This window comes from Astyanax mexicanus, chromosome 20, assembly GCF_023375975.1.
Source record: "Astyanax mexicanus isolate ESR-SI-001 chromosome 20, AstMex3_surface, whole genome shotgun sequence".
NCBI classification, from domain to species: Eukaryota; Metazoa; Chordata; class Actinopteri; order Characiformes; family Acestrorhamphidae; genus Astyanax; species Astyanax mexicanus.
Genome location: NC_064427.1, coordinates 35018396 through 35032840, shown reverse-complemented (window position 1 = coordinate 35032840; position 14445 = coordinate 35018396). Strand labels below are relative to the sequence as shown.

General features: G+C 38.6%; 1 protein-coding gene across 1 annotated transcript in view; it reads left to right on the top strand.

Annotated features, from left to right (window-relative positions):
* The first annotated feature begins 5491 nt into the window (after positions 1-5491).
* LOC103022552 (uncharacterized) overlaps positions 5492-14445 on the top strand; it is a 59576-nt gene continuing 50622 nt past the window's right edge. The window contains exons 1-3 of the mRNA XM_022681405.2: positions 5492-5803; positions 8549-8645; positions 11960-12414. Coding sequence (XP_022537126.2) covers positions 5685-5803; positions 8549-8645; positions 11960-12414 — 671 coding nt within the window. The 5' untranslated portion in view covers positions 5492-5684. The remainder of the gene's footprint in view (positions 5804-8548; positions 8646-11959; positions 12415-14445) is intronic.

Here is a 14445-nt window from a genome sequence, read left to right as displayed (position 1 = left end):
CCTATTTGCAAAAATAAGATATGTACCAGTACCTGTCCCCACTATCTATAACTATAAATTTAAAACTAAATATAAATATTAAAACCCTTCAGATATGTATTTTTATGCATTGTTATGTGACTCCAAGTCCCATCTATGCTTAAAAAATATTTCCATAAAAAAAAGTTAAAATACACATTTTATTTGTGTCCCTGGGTTTTCACTCATTCCTGTTATTGTAAAATACATTACTCCATCTGAAAAATCTCGAACATTCTACAACAAGTCACATCTACAACAGGAAGTGACATCAGCTGGTTCTTCTGAAGACCATGGAAAGACCAACATTAAGTTCCCTTATCAGTTTTTTCTGTATATTTGATCTTATTGTAACTAGGACTGATCTTATTTGTTTTTAAAATAAACATTATAGGAAAATCACTAGAATGTGCTCAGTGTCCTATTTGCTAATGCTATTAGCAAAGCCGTCATGTAGCTATTTTTCATGTTTTTACTTATTCTATGCTATTATGTTACTCAAAACATAAAAAGTAACAGGAATGAGTGCCAGTAATAGGAGTAAGTTTCAGTAACAGGAATGAATATCAATCATGCAGTCAACCATTTCTTTAAAATTAAGACTTGTGTACTTGTTTTGAATAATTAAATACACATGTTATCAGATTCAGAGTTGTAAAATATATAAAAATAAGTTTAATTCGGAAGAGTTACAACAAGCAAATGGCACCCATTCAGTGCAATGGCCCATTCATTATAGCAGAGTATTTCTGTATATTTTGGTTTTTGCAAGATTTTTGAGGCATAGGTTTCTAAACTCACTGTCAAAGAAATAGTTGCAATAATAGCTGCACCCAGAAGGAAGTTTGGATTGCAATGCAATTTGGAAGGTAGACAAAGAATACCAGGAAAAATAAATGACTGCAAATTTAGACTGATTTGAGCAACTTCTGGTCATATTTATTAAGCTTCACATACAGGAGTAAGTAGTGTGTAACACATGTTTAATGCACCATGCCATTGAGTTGTTGAGGTTCCTAATGCAGTTTAAATATTCACACTGTTCCTGCTGATTTTGCAGTTAAACTGCAGTGTTTACAGCATCCGTTTCGAATAGCTTCCCACACATTTTCAACTGGGGATAGATCTGGAGATTTAGCGTCTGGCTATGGCATATTGTATGTGCTTTCAAGGAAAGATCTTGAGATAGCAGCAGTACGTGGACGAGCATTGTTCTGTTAGAATAGTGTACCAGATTGTGCAATCAGAAAGGGTAGGGCAAGGGTTGCAGGACCTCAGTAACATAACGTTAGGCTGTCAAAATGCCTGTAAATGTTGGCCAAAGGTGATCTGAAATTGTGCAGAATTGCCCTCCCCATCACCACAGTCTTGTATTATAATTATAATAGCCTTGTCCTCCACATACTACAAATTTGTTTATTGTCTTCACCAAGACAAAAGCAGGGCTGCTCACTGAAGATGACTCACTGCCTTTCTGAGAGATTACCCACCTAGTTTCATTCCTGGCTGATTTCTTCTGGTAGAATTGATTTTGATCATGAGTGTATAACCTCCACTGCTGGATTACAGAACCTTTTCTGGTAGGAGTTAAGAGTGTGAACATGTTACACAACTTGAATACAGCCTGGCCTAATCCTCTTTTCCCCGCCCCATTGACCATAGTTTGCAATCCTGTGGTTAATTTATCAGATTCTATAGCAGCAGGAGCAACACCACAGGCTAGAACTTTGCATGCCATTTGCTGAAGTGCTGAAGGTGCTACTCCCTGAAAAGTCAGTTGTGACTTGTTTTTTTCACAGGAACACCAAAGTAAATCCCTACTGATTTATTTTCATTGATGAATATGCCGGCATCCATTTGTAAATAGAGTTTATATGATAAACATCCAAAAAAACATTATCAACAAGCTGAGAAGAATGATTCAATGTTTAACCCTTGTGTGGTTTTCATTTTTCATCAAATGATACAAATAAATATTTTTTCTAACTCAAACTCATTGGCATTGGCTCATTTTTTGTGAAAAACATATATCAAAACACATTTTCGATAAACACCCCCCCCCCACACACACACACACCCACATTTATATTACATACAGTATGTTTGGCCAAGGGCTAATAAACATTGCTTCATTTGTAAATTTGAAACTAAACAAATTTTCTACTCATATCTTGAGTTTAATTCATTTTCTTTTACATTTTATTAAAAAACTAATAAAAAGAGAGTAGCACTTTTTAAAAGAAATGTAACATAAGAAAGATAAAGGGCAAATATTAACCATGTAAACTGTTTATATTGCTTGCAATTTAGGTGAAGCGAGCATGTGTAAAGCATTTTAATGTAAAATTGCTTAATTTTGCTGAATTTAATACAAGTAACAAAGTAAACGAGTAACAAAAATATGAACACCACACAAGGGTTAAACTCTTACACCAACATCGTTGTCAAACAATGCTTAAAGGTGGATTCCACCTAATTCAAAACTCACTATCCACTGTTATGAGGGGATTACTTGGCTTGTCTGCACCAACCCAGATTCTACTTATTTCAGAACCTACTTTATGAATTAATGTACTGAATTTTCATCAGTATTGTTTTTATACATAGAGATCATCGAAAACATAGGTTCCTCCAGTAATTATATTTTATGTTATCATAAATGTGAATTCCAATATTTTTTTCATAATTAAATAATTCAGTACACAAATTAATTCAGAGCATATGGATATATCATCAGTGCATAAAGAACAATGAACTGCAGATAACTGCATATTTTAGTACAGAATGTGTAATTACTTCTGTTTAAGTGTAGAAAATACAACACATTTTGAACTCTATATATTTGTAATGGTTCATTTAAAAGAAGTGTTTGTGATAGAAAGAATAGCTAGGAGTTGTTATAGCCAGTTTTATACAGTCCAAATTTATATTTTGATCGATGCAGATCTGAATAAAGTAGGAATGGACTGATTACTTGGCAAACAAATTTGCCTGAAAACGGCAATTGACTTAATAATTTAAAGCAAACAATAACATTTTTTATGACATGATTAAATTGCAACCAGCTAGGATGTTAAAATGTTCAGTGTATAAAGACAAAAAAGTGGCTAAATGAAGAAAAACAGGGAAATGTTTCATTTTGTTTGGATTTGGGCACAATTTTTTTATTTATTCCAGTGTCTCTCTAGAATCATGGCACACAAAGTTTTGTTTGGTGCAGTGTGGTGTGCTTGCCTGATTAAGGAATGAAACACTAGTCTGCCATGGGGAAGTTGGTGTTGTTACTAAACTTGAATTGTTGACAGGGCTGGATGATATGGTAAAACTGTATTGTATTTTGATATTTAAAGACATTTTATGATACACAGTATCATAAAATCACAACATTTTAACACAAACAATATTAAAGCTCACCTTCCGCGAAAATCCGATTTTTCTTGTTTTTTGTGGAATACAGTAGGTCTCTCCGAGTTGAATGTGTACACCTGCACATTAAACTGTTTTGCAGCCCCCATTGTCTGCAGGAGCTAAGCAAAGAAATTCCCCCTCCCCCCCTCCGAAAAACGGGTGAATTTTGAATTATCTTTCTGCCTACGTAGGCAGAAACTCACAGACCAGCCCACCTTGGCTCGAGAAACTCCCAGAGGCGGAGCTGAAGCGACACAACATCACCGCTCATCAGTTAGGAGGTGGGAGGCAGTGAGCGGCAGAGCGGTGGAGGGGCGTCGCAGTGCTCCTAGCCAATCAGAGGAGAGATATTTGCATGCTGTTTGCATGTATGAATATTCATGAGCAAAGCTGGAATCCGGTCATTTTGGACACACCCCTAAAACAGTCCATTAAAAAAGAGCTATACAGAGACACCTGAGCACTTTTTTTTTTTGCAAAAACGGCTCACATGTCATTCATTCATACTAGAGACCACAACTAGACATTTTAAAATGAAAGAAAAAACGACGGAAGGTGAGCTTTAAGCTTTTTTGTGCTTAAAAACTGTTGCATACTAAATACCATGACCTTTATTCACAGTGTGCTGCTGCACGTCTTCCAATTTAACGTGGCTAATTACACTGACTGTAATGAAATGGTTAATCAGTCGGGCAGTGTGTTCTTTAAACTCTGACAAAATGTATGATACATTCAGACCATTCAAACTAATTAGGAACCTACTGCAAAACATAATCCAGAATCTGGTGTCCAGTAATTATTGTAAGAGATAAACTCCCTCCCCTCAAGCCTTTTCATCATAAACATGGTCAGATTCCACCTAATCCTAGACTAATCCACAACACAACGTAAAGGAGTGAGTGCATCACTAACCACAGAACAGTTGGTTGATTCTTTCTGAGAATAGTACAGCATGCAGTTGAATTAGAAGTAAACAATTTAGTGGTGTAAATCGATTAAAACATTAACCAAGTAATCACAATAAGATTTTTGGATTATTCACACTTTTTCTTCCTTAAGACTAAGCTTTTGATAATAGGTATTTAAATCTAAATAAAAGAATCCGTGTTAGAGACACTTAGATTTGTATTATTGGTGCCAATCCCTTAAATAATAATTGTATTAATAACAACATTATTCTGTGACTAAATCATGAATGAAATCATGACTACATTTTTTAAATGCTGGTATTTAACTACATTTTTCAGAAGGGAACAGTAAAAATGGCTTAGTGTGGTTTACACCTGGCAGACTAGATCATGGCAGGGTTTTCAATCTTTTTTAAAGCATCAATTTCTTGACACATATTCAGTTGATAATGTTCATAATCTTTATAATGTTTACTGATACAAGAAAAGACTTGTACCTCAATATAAGGTAAAGCCCGTGGTGTAATGAGTGGAGAGTTAGGAGTAGTGAGTTGTCAGTAGTGAGTAGTCAGTAGTGAGTGGTCAGTAGTAAGTGGTCAGTAGTCAATAGTGAGTGGTCAGTAGTGAGTGGTCAGTAGTGAGTGGTCAGTAGTAAGTGGTCAGTAGTGAGTGGTCAGTAGTCAGTAGTGAGTGGTCAGGAGTCAGTAGTGAGTGGTCAGTAGTGTGTAGTGAGTGGTCAGTACTGAGTAATTGGTAATGAGTAGTGAGTAAGTAAGTGGTCAGCAGTCAGTAGTGAGAGGTCAGTTGTGAGTAGTGAATGGTCAGTACAAAGTAGTGAGTAGTAAGTAGTGAGAGGTCAGTAGTGAGCGATCAATAGTGTGTAAGTAAGTGGTCAGTAGTCAGTAGAGTGGTCAGTAGTGGGTAAGTAAGTGGTCAGTAGTGAGTGGTCAATAGTGAGTGGTCAGTAATTAGTGGTCAGTAGTGAGTAGTGAATGGTCAGTATTGAGTAAGTGGTCAGTGGTGAGTGGTCAGTAGTCAGTAGTGAGTAGTGAGTGCACCCCTGCCCTCAGAGCAGCTCCACAGTCCACAGTGTGGATTATCAGGCAGCGCTTCCTCACAGTATCTGTTGCTGCTGCTGCTGCTCACTGACTCCTCCCTCACTTCCTCACACTCCACCAAACCCACTCAGTGTGTGGATGCCCGCCGTACCAGCGCCGAGCAGCCCACACCACCCAGCCCGGCCGCCCTTACCGCGTTTCAGAGCGTTAAAATGAGACTGGAGTTTTTAAAAGTCGGTTTTATAACTGTGTTTTATTAGATGCGCGTCTCGCGGGGGGTTTTGGTGACACGATGGCCAATTTAAAACGGCAGCGGTCGTGGCACGAGGACTTCTCCAGAAACTTTCTCCGACTGTTTTCCAGAAGTAGGTCTGTGGAGCAGGAAAAAACGGACACGGAGGCTGAAAATGGGTACGGAAACATAGTTAATGTGTCACGAACTTTATTTTACTCATTTTTTCTTTTAAACTACGGTCTTTTATGTTGGCTTTACTAGAGTTTTGTCTTTTAACAACATTTTCTCTTGCGAAAAAATGTTGTTTTGTTTGTTAGTTAGTTACTAGCGAAGCTAACGTAACTGATAGTTACGCGGCTGTCTCCTCCTGCTCTCTTCTTTTCTGAACTTTATCCAAACACTGACCACCTGTCAGCACTTACACACTTACACCAGCCTCTGGCACTGTTTTATTACTCAGTAAAATAGTGAAACTAGGTGAATTGTAGCTAACTAGCTAATTGGGTTAGCTAGCTAAGCTAGGTTAGCTAGTTTTGGCAGGTAACGTTAGCTAACTACCTAGCTAGGCTACCCCACACTGTCTCTCCCTCACTCCCTCCCTCCTTTTCTCTCCTCAGTAACTCAATCCTCTGTTTTACACTGTCTCTATGGAGGGTGGGTCAGCTAGCTATCTAGTTAGCATTCTCAGGAGACTTAGTTCATCTTTTCAGTCCCTCTACTGTCTCTCCTCTCATGGACAGTGGAAGGAACCTGACACGCACTGCTCAATTTTTAAAGGTGTATGAGCTTGGAGCTTATATATAGCTCTGGAAAAAAATTAAAGACCACTTCAGATTCTTAATCAGTTTTCTGATTTTGCTATTTATAGGTATATGTTAAATGTTTTATTCTGTAAACTACGAACAACATTTCTCCCAAATAAAAAAAGTAATTTAGAGCATTTATTTATCTTTCAGAGTACAGAAATCAATATTTGGTGGAATAACTCCTGGTTCAGAAATTTTAAAAAGTTAATCTTGGTTTGATGGGTTGTGATCATCCACCTTCCTCTGGATTATATTTGAGATTTGGTAAAATTAAAGAAAGTCATCAAGTGGTCTCTTTTTTCCCTCCAGAGCTGTATAGTTAGGTTAGCTAGCCTATATCCCTTACAGAAAGCTTATTTACTGCAATTGTTTTGTGTGCCCACAGCAGCCTATTCATTTCTCAGAGAAGTAACTAATTACTTAACTACTCAGAACAGACTATAGTAGCGGCAGATTTTTATAAAAACATTGTGTTCATGATGTGCTGCTGCTGTACTTCATTAAATTAAACATTACCAGTTACACTGATGGTTATGGAATTGTTGGTCAGTGTGTTCTTTAAGCAATGTCAAAAGGTGTGATACGTTCAGAAAGGTATATTGTAATTCATGATAACATAAGTTTTCACAATACAGTAAAGAAGTGCTCAAAAAAAACTGAACAAAACAAAGCACCAGTAGCTAGACGGAACCACTACTTTCAGTATGAGGTAAGACATGGAAAACAGAAAAAACGTACATAGATATTTCTAAATTTTAGACCTATAATGAAAGCAGTATGTATTTGTTGCAGATATTCAATGCAGGATGCCTATAGGATGCTGCACTATATTATCTTCATTTAATTAATTTAGTTGCATTTTAGAAATCTGAAATTTGGAAACTAATTGGCATAACAGAAAAATAAAACCTGTATTTTTAGAGAGTTACAGATACAACAAAAAAGTAATTGGAATGTAACTTAGAATGGTTGCGCAGCTAAGGTGGATTCAATTTCCAGTTCCTACTTGCCTGTGGCTGAGTTGTTGCTAGGAGGTTGCTGTCGTGTATAATGAATAACATGCAGATAAGCATGCTGTTCTGGAGTTCAGATGATGCATCTGTGGCTTTTGTATTGTACATATTAAAATCAAACTATATTGCATCGACCAACAATGAAAAATGTATTGAAATATTAATGGCCATATTGTCCAGCCCTACATGCATTTTTTTATCTGTATGCTTGACTGTTTTAATTGTTTAAAGTAAAACTCAATGAAGTTATCACCTCTAACACACTAACTACTTCTAACCTCATTTCCTTCTTCCCCTCCTTCACTTCTCTATCCCCTTATGTCCCTTCAACCTCCTTTAAGCCCTATCTAAAAAAATGTTTTACCTTTAACTTCTATTACTTTGTACTTGACTATTGTAAGTCGCTTTGGACAAACGCGTCTGCCAAATGTAATGTAATGTAAAGTATGTACTGTTTTGGTCAAACAAAAAAAAGTCTTTAAAATACTGCATGAAATACTATATAAAAATAATAAATAAGGCACACCTTTGGATTCTGTGTAAATATAACCCTGAACTGTAGTTTGTTTATACGTTGAATTATTTTATTAAAAGAAATGTGCTCTGATGACTGTGAGATCTGAAATTTACACTCTGTGTCCCCTCTTTGTAGAGATATTTCTTGTTATGTGGTGTCTTTATAACTCCTGTATAACTCCCTTTCCTGGAAAGAACATAACAAAACAAAAGTTATTGTACACACGCTTTTGTGCAGGTTTTCAGTAAATTTGCCACTTTTTTCACTATTAAGTAATGAATGAATATTGAAAAGATTATTTAGCATAAATATATTTGTTTTGGTCTTTAAAAAAAAAAATTACAAAACTACAATTTTAAAAAATACATTAAACTGTTTTAATTATGCTATATTTACATACCGACAAAGCACAATACATTTTTCCTCTGCAGTGCTATTCTAATCACACATTTAGCTAGCTAGCTAGCTAGCTCAGCAGTGCTATTTTATTCATAATTTTGCCTCAGCAGTGGTACCTGCATGAGTAAAATTTACTCTTCTTGTGTTATGTGGTGTCTGTTTAACTCCTGTATAACTCCTTTCCAGGGAAGAACATGAGGATGACAGCACTGTCGGCCAGTCTGATGAGGCCGACACAGCATTTGCACCTTTGCATCACCTCACCATGGAACCAGCGGCACAGGTACAGTAGATGAGGGACACTGGGATAATCTTTCTTTCTACTCGATAGAGACTCAGAATGACTTGAGAAAAGAGATTAAATGTATTTGAATGTGGTTTATTGCATGTTTTTGATATTTTTACAAGTTTTACCATTTTCTTGTTTAAATATTATCTGGATTTACCCTTCCACATTTAGTGTAAATCTGGAGATTGCCTGTGTCAGGTCCTTGTTAACTAAAGGAATCATTCTGTGTGGTTTGTGAATAGGGTGGCACTTTTGAATCGTTTGCAGGAACCACTGTAAATTCTCCAGAAAATGACATGCATATTCACACATGTCCTCATGGTCTTGGACATTACTCAGGTTTTGTAGTCGGGGCTGGTAGGATAAAGTCCTGGAATGTACTGCACGGCTGACACAGATATTTGCAAGAAAAAAAATAAAGACTTTTTTCATAATTTGTAAACTGTGTCTAGTTAGTCACTCTTGGTCTGGAGTACTTTAAACTTATTGTTTGCCATTAGCGTTGTGTTTTGTTAGTGTGCAGTGTGTGGTTAACTTTATATGAATGCAGAAGGAAGTTAATTGTGTAAGACCAAGTATGTGGCTTCTGTATGGAGAAACTGTAGGAGCACATGATTAGCCTCCTTAGAATTCATGCACACTCTTTAAACCTCTTATGTGCAGCTTCACCTGCAAGCCTGATGCACAGCTGCATTTGTGGAGCTTCGTTTTGACTCCCAAATCCCAGACTTCGCAGGCGAACATTCATTATTGATCAGGAGCAGCTCTATGCTGTTTGCCTTTACACTACAGCTCCTACCAGTGATAGACCAGTTTGCACAGCAAACGTTAAACCTGTGCCCACATTTAGCTCTAATCCCAAATGTTGCTTTGATGCTTTTTGGACTACTCTTTCATTCCCCTCATTTGACTTTGGATCTTCTTTATCAAGCGATTTCCCTCAGGCAGCACTCGGAGCTCAGCTTGTGCTAGGTGGATTCTAGAGGAGTGTGTGTTTTTTTTTTCGTTTTCTTTTTTAAAGCAGTGTTCTCTCGCTCCTGCTTTCTCACTCTCTGTAAGGGCTGCTCGATAAGTGTGCCAACAGCAGAAGTCGAGGCTGGGTCTGCTTTTCCTCTAAGGGTGTTGTGTTTGTCAGCGCTCCAAACAGCCAGAGAATGTGCACATCAGAGCTAAGGCCACTATAAAACACGCTCTCCTCCCTCATTAGCTTCCTGCTGAGCTTCCTGCCACTTTCACTGTAGGAAGGAGAGAGAAGGGGGGAAAAGGGAGAAGTAAGATAGTGAGAACGATAGAGCTTGCACATGCAGCTTGGATCTGCAGCAGGAAGAAGAAGTGTACCATATAATGGCAGCCAATTAGTTAAAAACAGAAAATGTGTAGATTAAAGGGAAAATGTTCCAGTTTGGATGATTGAGCGCATCTTAGCTAACAAATTGTTATTTCACATCATGTTTTCTGTCCATATTGTGCATCCCTAACTGAAGCAAAACAAAAGTTATTGTACACACGCTTTTGTGCAGGTTTTCAGTATATTTGCCACTTTTTTCACTATTAAGAAATAAATGAATATTGAATAGGTTATTTAGCATAAATATATTTGTTTTGGTCTTTTTTTTTAAATAAATTACAAAACTACAATTTAAAATATATATAAATATATTAAACTGTTGGAATTATGCTATATTTACATACTGACAAAGCACAATATATTTACCTCTGCAGTGCTATTCTAATCACACATTTAGCTAGCTAGCTCAGCAGTGCTATTTTATTCATAATCTTGCCTCAGCAGTGCTACCTGAAATTTCCTCTAAAAAAAGGCAACCATTTTTTTGGTTAACAAACAAATGCTATGGCTAATGTTACTATGCTAGCTCTGTACAGCTTGGGGAGGAAGTCGATACCTAGTGAGATAAGTGATGCTGAATTATTTAATTGATATAGTTTGTGTGAGTGGAACATAAATGTAAGAACAAACCTACTGTTTGCTTACTCCCTTCAAACTCTGTCCAACACTCCTTGCCCTATATAGCAGCAGCTGGGGGAAAATAGTCACAAGTTTAGAGGACACATTAAAATATGACTTCAATTACATATTATTTGGTGTAATATTCAATTATTTCTCTTATTCAGCAGAACACAAAGTGCTTTTTGGCTGAAAAATTTTGGTTACCAAATATCTACAAGTTACTATGTCTGGGCTTCCAGTTGGATATCTGAGCTTCAGATTTTGGATATTTGGGCTGCCAGTTTTGGTATCCAGTCTTTAAATTTTGATATCCATGCTTCCAATTTGGCTGTCTGGGTTTCCTGTAAAAGTGAAGAATGAACTGTCAGAGGCATGTCCACGGTCTGACTCCTTGAGTTTCACACATGCCTTCATCCTGTGGGACTTTATAGTCGGGGAAAAAATGACTAACGCTATGCTGCTGCCTGTGATTTATTGGTGGGTTTGAATAGGGGCTAGAGGTTTAAAGGGTGCTTGTTCCGGTCTCTGTAGTAGACCTATTGTGTGTGTTCACGGCAGAACAGCTGCCTGAGGTGCCCTAAATACACTAATCTTCAAATCTCATCGGCTCGGAAAGTCCTTTTGTGTCTTATGTGAACTCCCGGGATATCTACTATGGCATGAGATGTAGCAGTAGTGAGGTTTTGGCTTGGCTTATGGCCTACACAGTTTTTGTTTTTTGGATGATTTTGTGGGCACTAGTTATGGGTGCCGGAAAAAAATGCTTGGACCCCTGTGATTGCAGGGGTATTCTAAGTATATTTCATATATGAAATGAAGTTTTGTCTGTTTGTGAGAAAAGATAATAGACCAGTATTTGATTCAAAGTAGGAAGGCGTTAGAGACAATTTCATAGATAGGTAAATGTATGTGAGAAAATCACAAATATTTATTAAAAAAAATGCCTTTAAATAATCATGGCGGTAAGCATTTTCAGTACATAAAAACAGAATTTATGTCTCGCCAAATGTATGAATAAATAAAGCGTATATAATAGATTTGAATTTAAAATCTAGACTGGGTCAGCTGTTTAGTGCTGCCTGGCAGTGAAAGAGTTAACATTGCAGTGGGCTGGACTGATGGGGGTTAGGGGAGGGTAGGGGGAGGGGGAGCATGCTGCTGTCTCAGTCACATTAGCATTTTAGAGGCAGTGGCTGCTGGAACAGTGGAGCTAGAGGGAGCGAGGTACTTCTAGCGATCAGCTCAGCTCACTGTACCGGCTCACAGCTAGGAAACCGATCCAGGCTGAATCCTCATTTTCTCTCCCTCTTTCTCTCTCTCTCTGTTTCTGTGTATGTAGACACTGGGGCAGTCAGAGCAAGACCGGCTCCTGGAGACGCACAGTGTTGATGATCCGGAGCACAGGGTGCAAGACAACGATGCAGATCGCGACCCTCTTCCCCCTCTTCCCGTCACTCCTTCTGCCCTGGAGCCCAGCTCTCCGCCGCCCCCTGTAGACGGCTTCTTCAGAAGGCTGGGCAGCCTGTTCCTATTCGGTCGAGCTGAGCCCGGGGGAGCTGACGGGCAGAGTCAGCCCGGCACGGTGTTGGAAGCACAGGGAGCAGTGGACACGCAGCACACTGACCCCAAAACACTGCTTACAGGGAGCACCGAGGCACAGACGAGTGTGGAGGAGGGAGGAGAGCAGCGTCTGAAGCCTACGGAGCTGTCTCAGTCTCAGGAGCTGTCTAACTCAGCGGCTGGTCCAGAGGTTAAATCCACAGGGCAAGCAAAGCAAGACATAGAAAACACACAGTGAGTAGTTTGACCTCGTACGTGCCTGGACTTAAAAAGTGTGTGTGTGTGTGTGTGTGTTTGATGGAGAAAGTGTGTGTGATGGAGAAAGCAAAGAGAGCACCTACTGGAACTAATGCACTTATTATACAGTATGCATCTGTTTGTGTGTGGGGGATGGATACAGTTAAAAATGCAACTACTGGATCTTTTGATCTTAGCCTCGTTATGATTTTGGCTGCAAACTGTATAATTATGCATTGTTCCAGCATTGTTTAATAGGCATTGTTCACAGGTTCTTGTTTCTGGCTGCTTTCTGATTGTATGTTCTTCTATTGTTTTGGAGTTTTTGTACTATAAGGAAGTTCTAAACTAAACATCCCAGTCAGCAGGCTACTTTTAAGTGGCAAAATGTAGTCTATTTGAATAGCTAACACAACTTTAAGCCTGCACCCACTACAATGTAGGAAATATCCATTTACCCAGAACTGTAAACACAGAGCTAATCCTGGAAAACTCCTGATCACAGCTCTGACCCTGCGGTGACTGCTTTTCTCTGAAAGACACTTATTTAAAGTTTGATCCAGCAATAATGAGCATGAGAGTTTTTGAATTCCCAGACAAAAGTTGTCATTGTATAGCTGAGCGTGTGGGATCAACTTCAAAGGGAGCTCATCAGGCCTGGGTGTGTTGCACACTCATCTGGAGACAGTTTGTGTATGAGGGAGGGTGCCGGGGCTGCAGGTTCTAGAACCCTGGGGTGAGCCCTTATGCATGCGTTTGTGTTCATGCATGTGTTTCTCTCTCTCTCTCTTTCTTTCTGTATGTATGTTTGTGGTCTTTAATGGCCATGGAGTAAACACATCACAAGGTCACTGTCCTGACACTCCTGTGTCGTGTGATTGCACACACCCTAAGGCCTGGCGCTCGGAGATGATGTCATTTGCCCCAGCAGTATGGGCCTTCCACAGTGCTGTCTTTCATATGTAAGATTCAGTGAGTCTAAAATACACATTTGCACACAAACTCTGGAACTAGACTGAGGAAAAAAAATATACAAAAGAGGTAAAAACTAGGACGGTTGGCTCACATGGTTCTGTTATGCCCTGAAGAAGAAAGGAGGGAAAGAGCAAAGGAAGAGAAGGAGCAAGAAGGCTAGATAAAAATCTAGGTTGGGAAAGCTAGGGTTGTAAGAAGCCGAATACTTCTTCAGGCCACTGAAATGTAAACACCCAGAACCACATGCAGTGGACCAAGCTGCCTGACTCCAGACCATAGTTTGGGAAGAGTTCTACCAAAAGAACCATTGCAAAACAAAGGAAAGAAGAAAAGAATCCGATGTTTACACTCTACTGTCATAAAATTCAGATGTCTCATGGAGCCTTAGCCTTAACATGGAATTAGCATATTTGGTGATTGAATGACATACAGATTTTACTTCCCAATTATTTTAGTAGCCAGGTAAAACAATTGACAGGATACTCCAGGGATACATTGTGATTGGATTACAGTAGGATCACTCAAAAGACATTGTGCAGATCTTATTGGAGATCCAAATTTAGTGCCAATTCTATATTGTGTTTTCTCATTAATAGGTGTAATCTTGGCTTTTTGGTCTCTCTCTTGCTCTTCCTCACTCTCTCGCTATCTTTCTGTCTCATGTTTGTAGACACTTGTGCTCTTGTTTATATATTGGTAGATGGGAGCGGTATTATGATTATACAGTTTGTTCCCATGCAGTTTAAAGAGTGTGTTGGGTTTTCTGATACCTTTTCCTTGATGGGAATACAAGAGCCTTCTATTGTTCCACCACTTCGTAGAACCCCCAGCATAAGTGTAAACTCTTCAGGGTCTCCCAGAACAGGATAATTGGGATGGTAAACTGTTGTGTACAGAGAGTAAAATGGAAATAATGTGCTCCTTGGTCTGTTTTTTAAGTGCAAAAAATAAAATCAGAGCTTGTCTAAGATTTCTCATCAAGTGTAATCAGAATCTGGTCAAAGTGTGTGCAGATACTAAAAAACACATGTTAATGCCGATTGCAGACTGGCA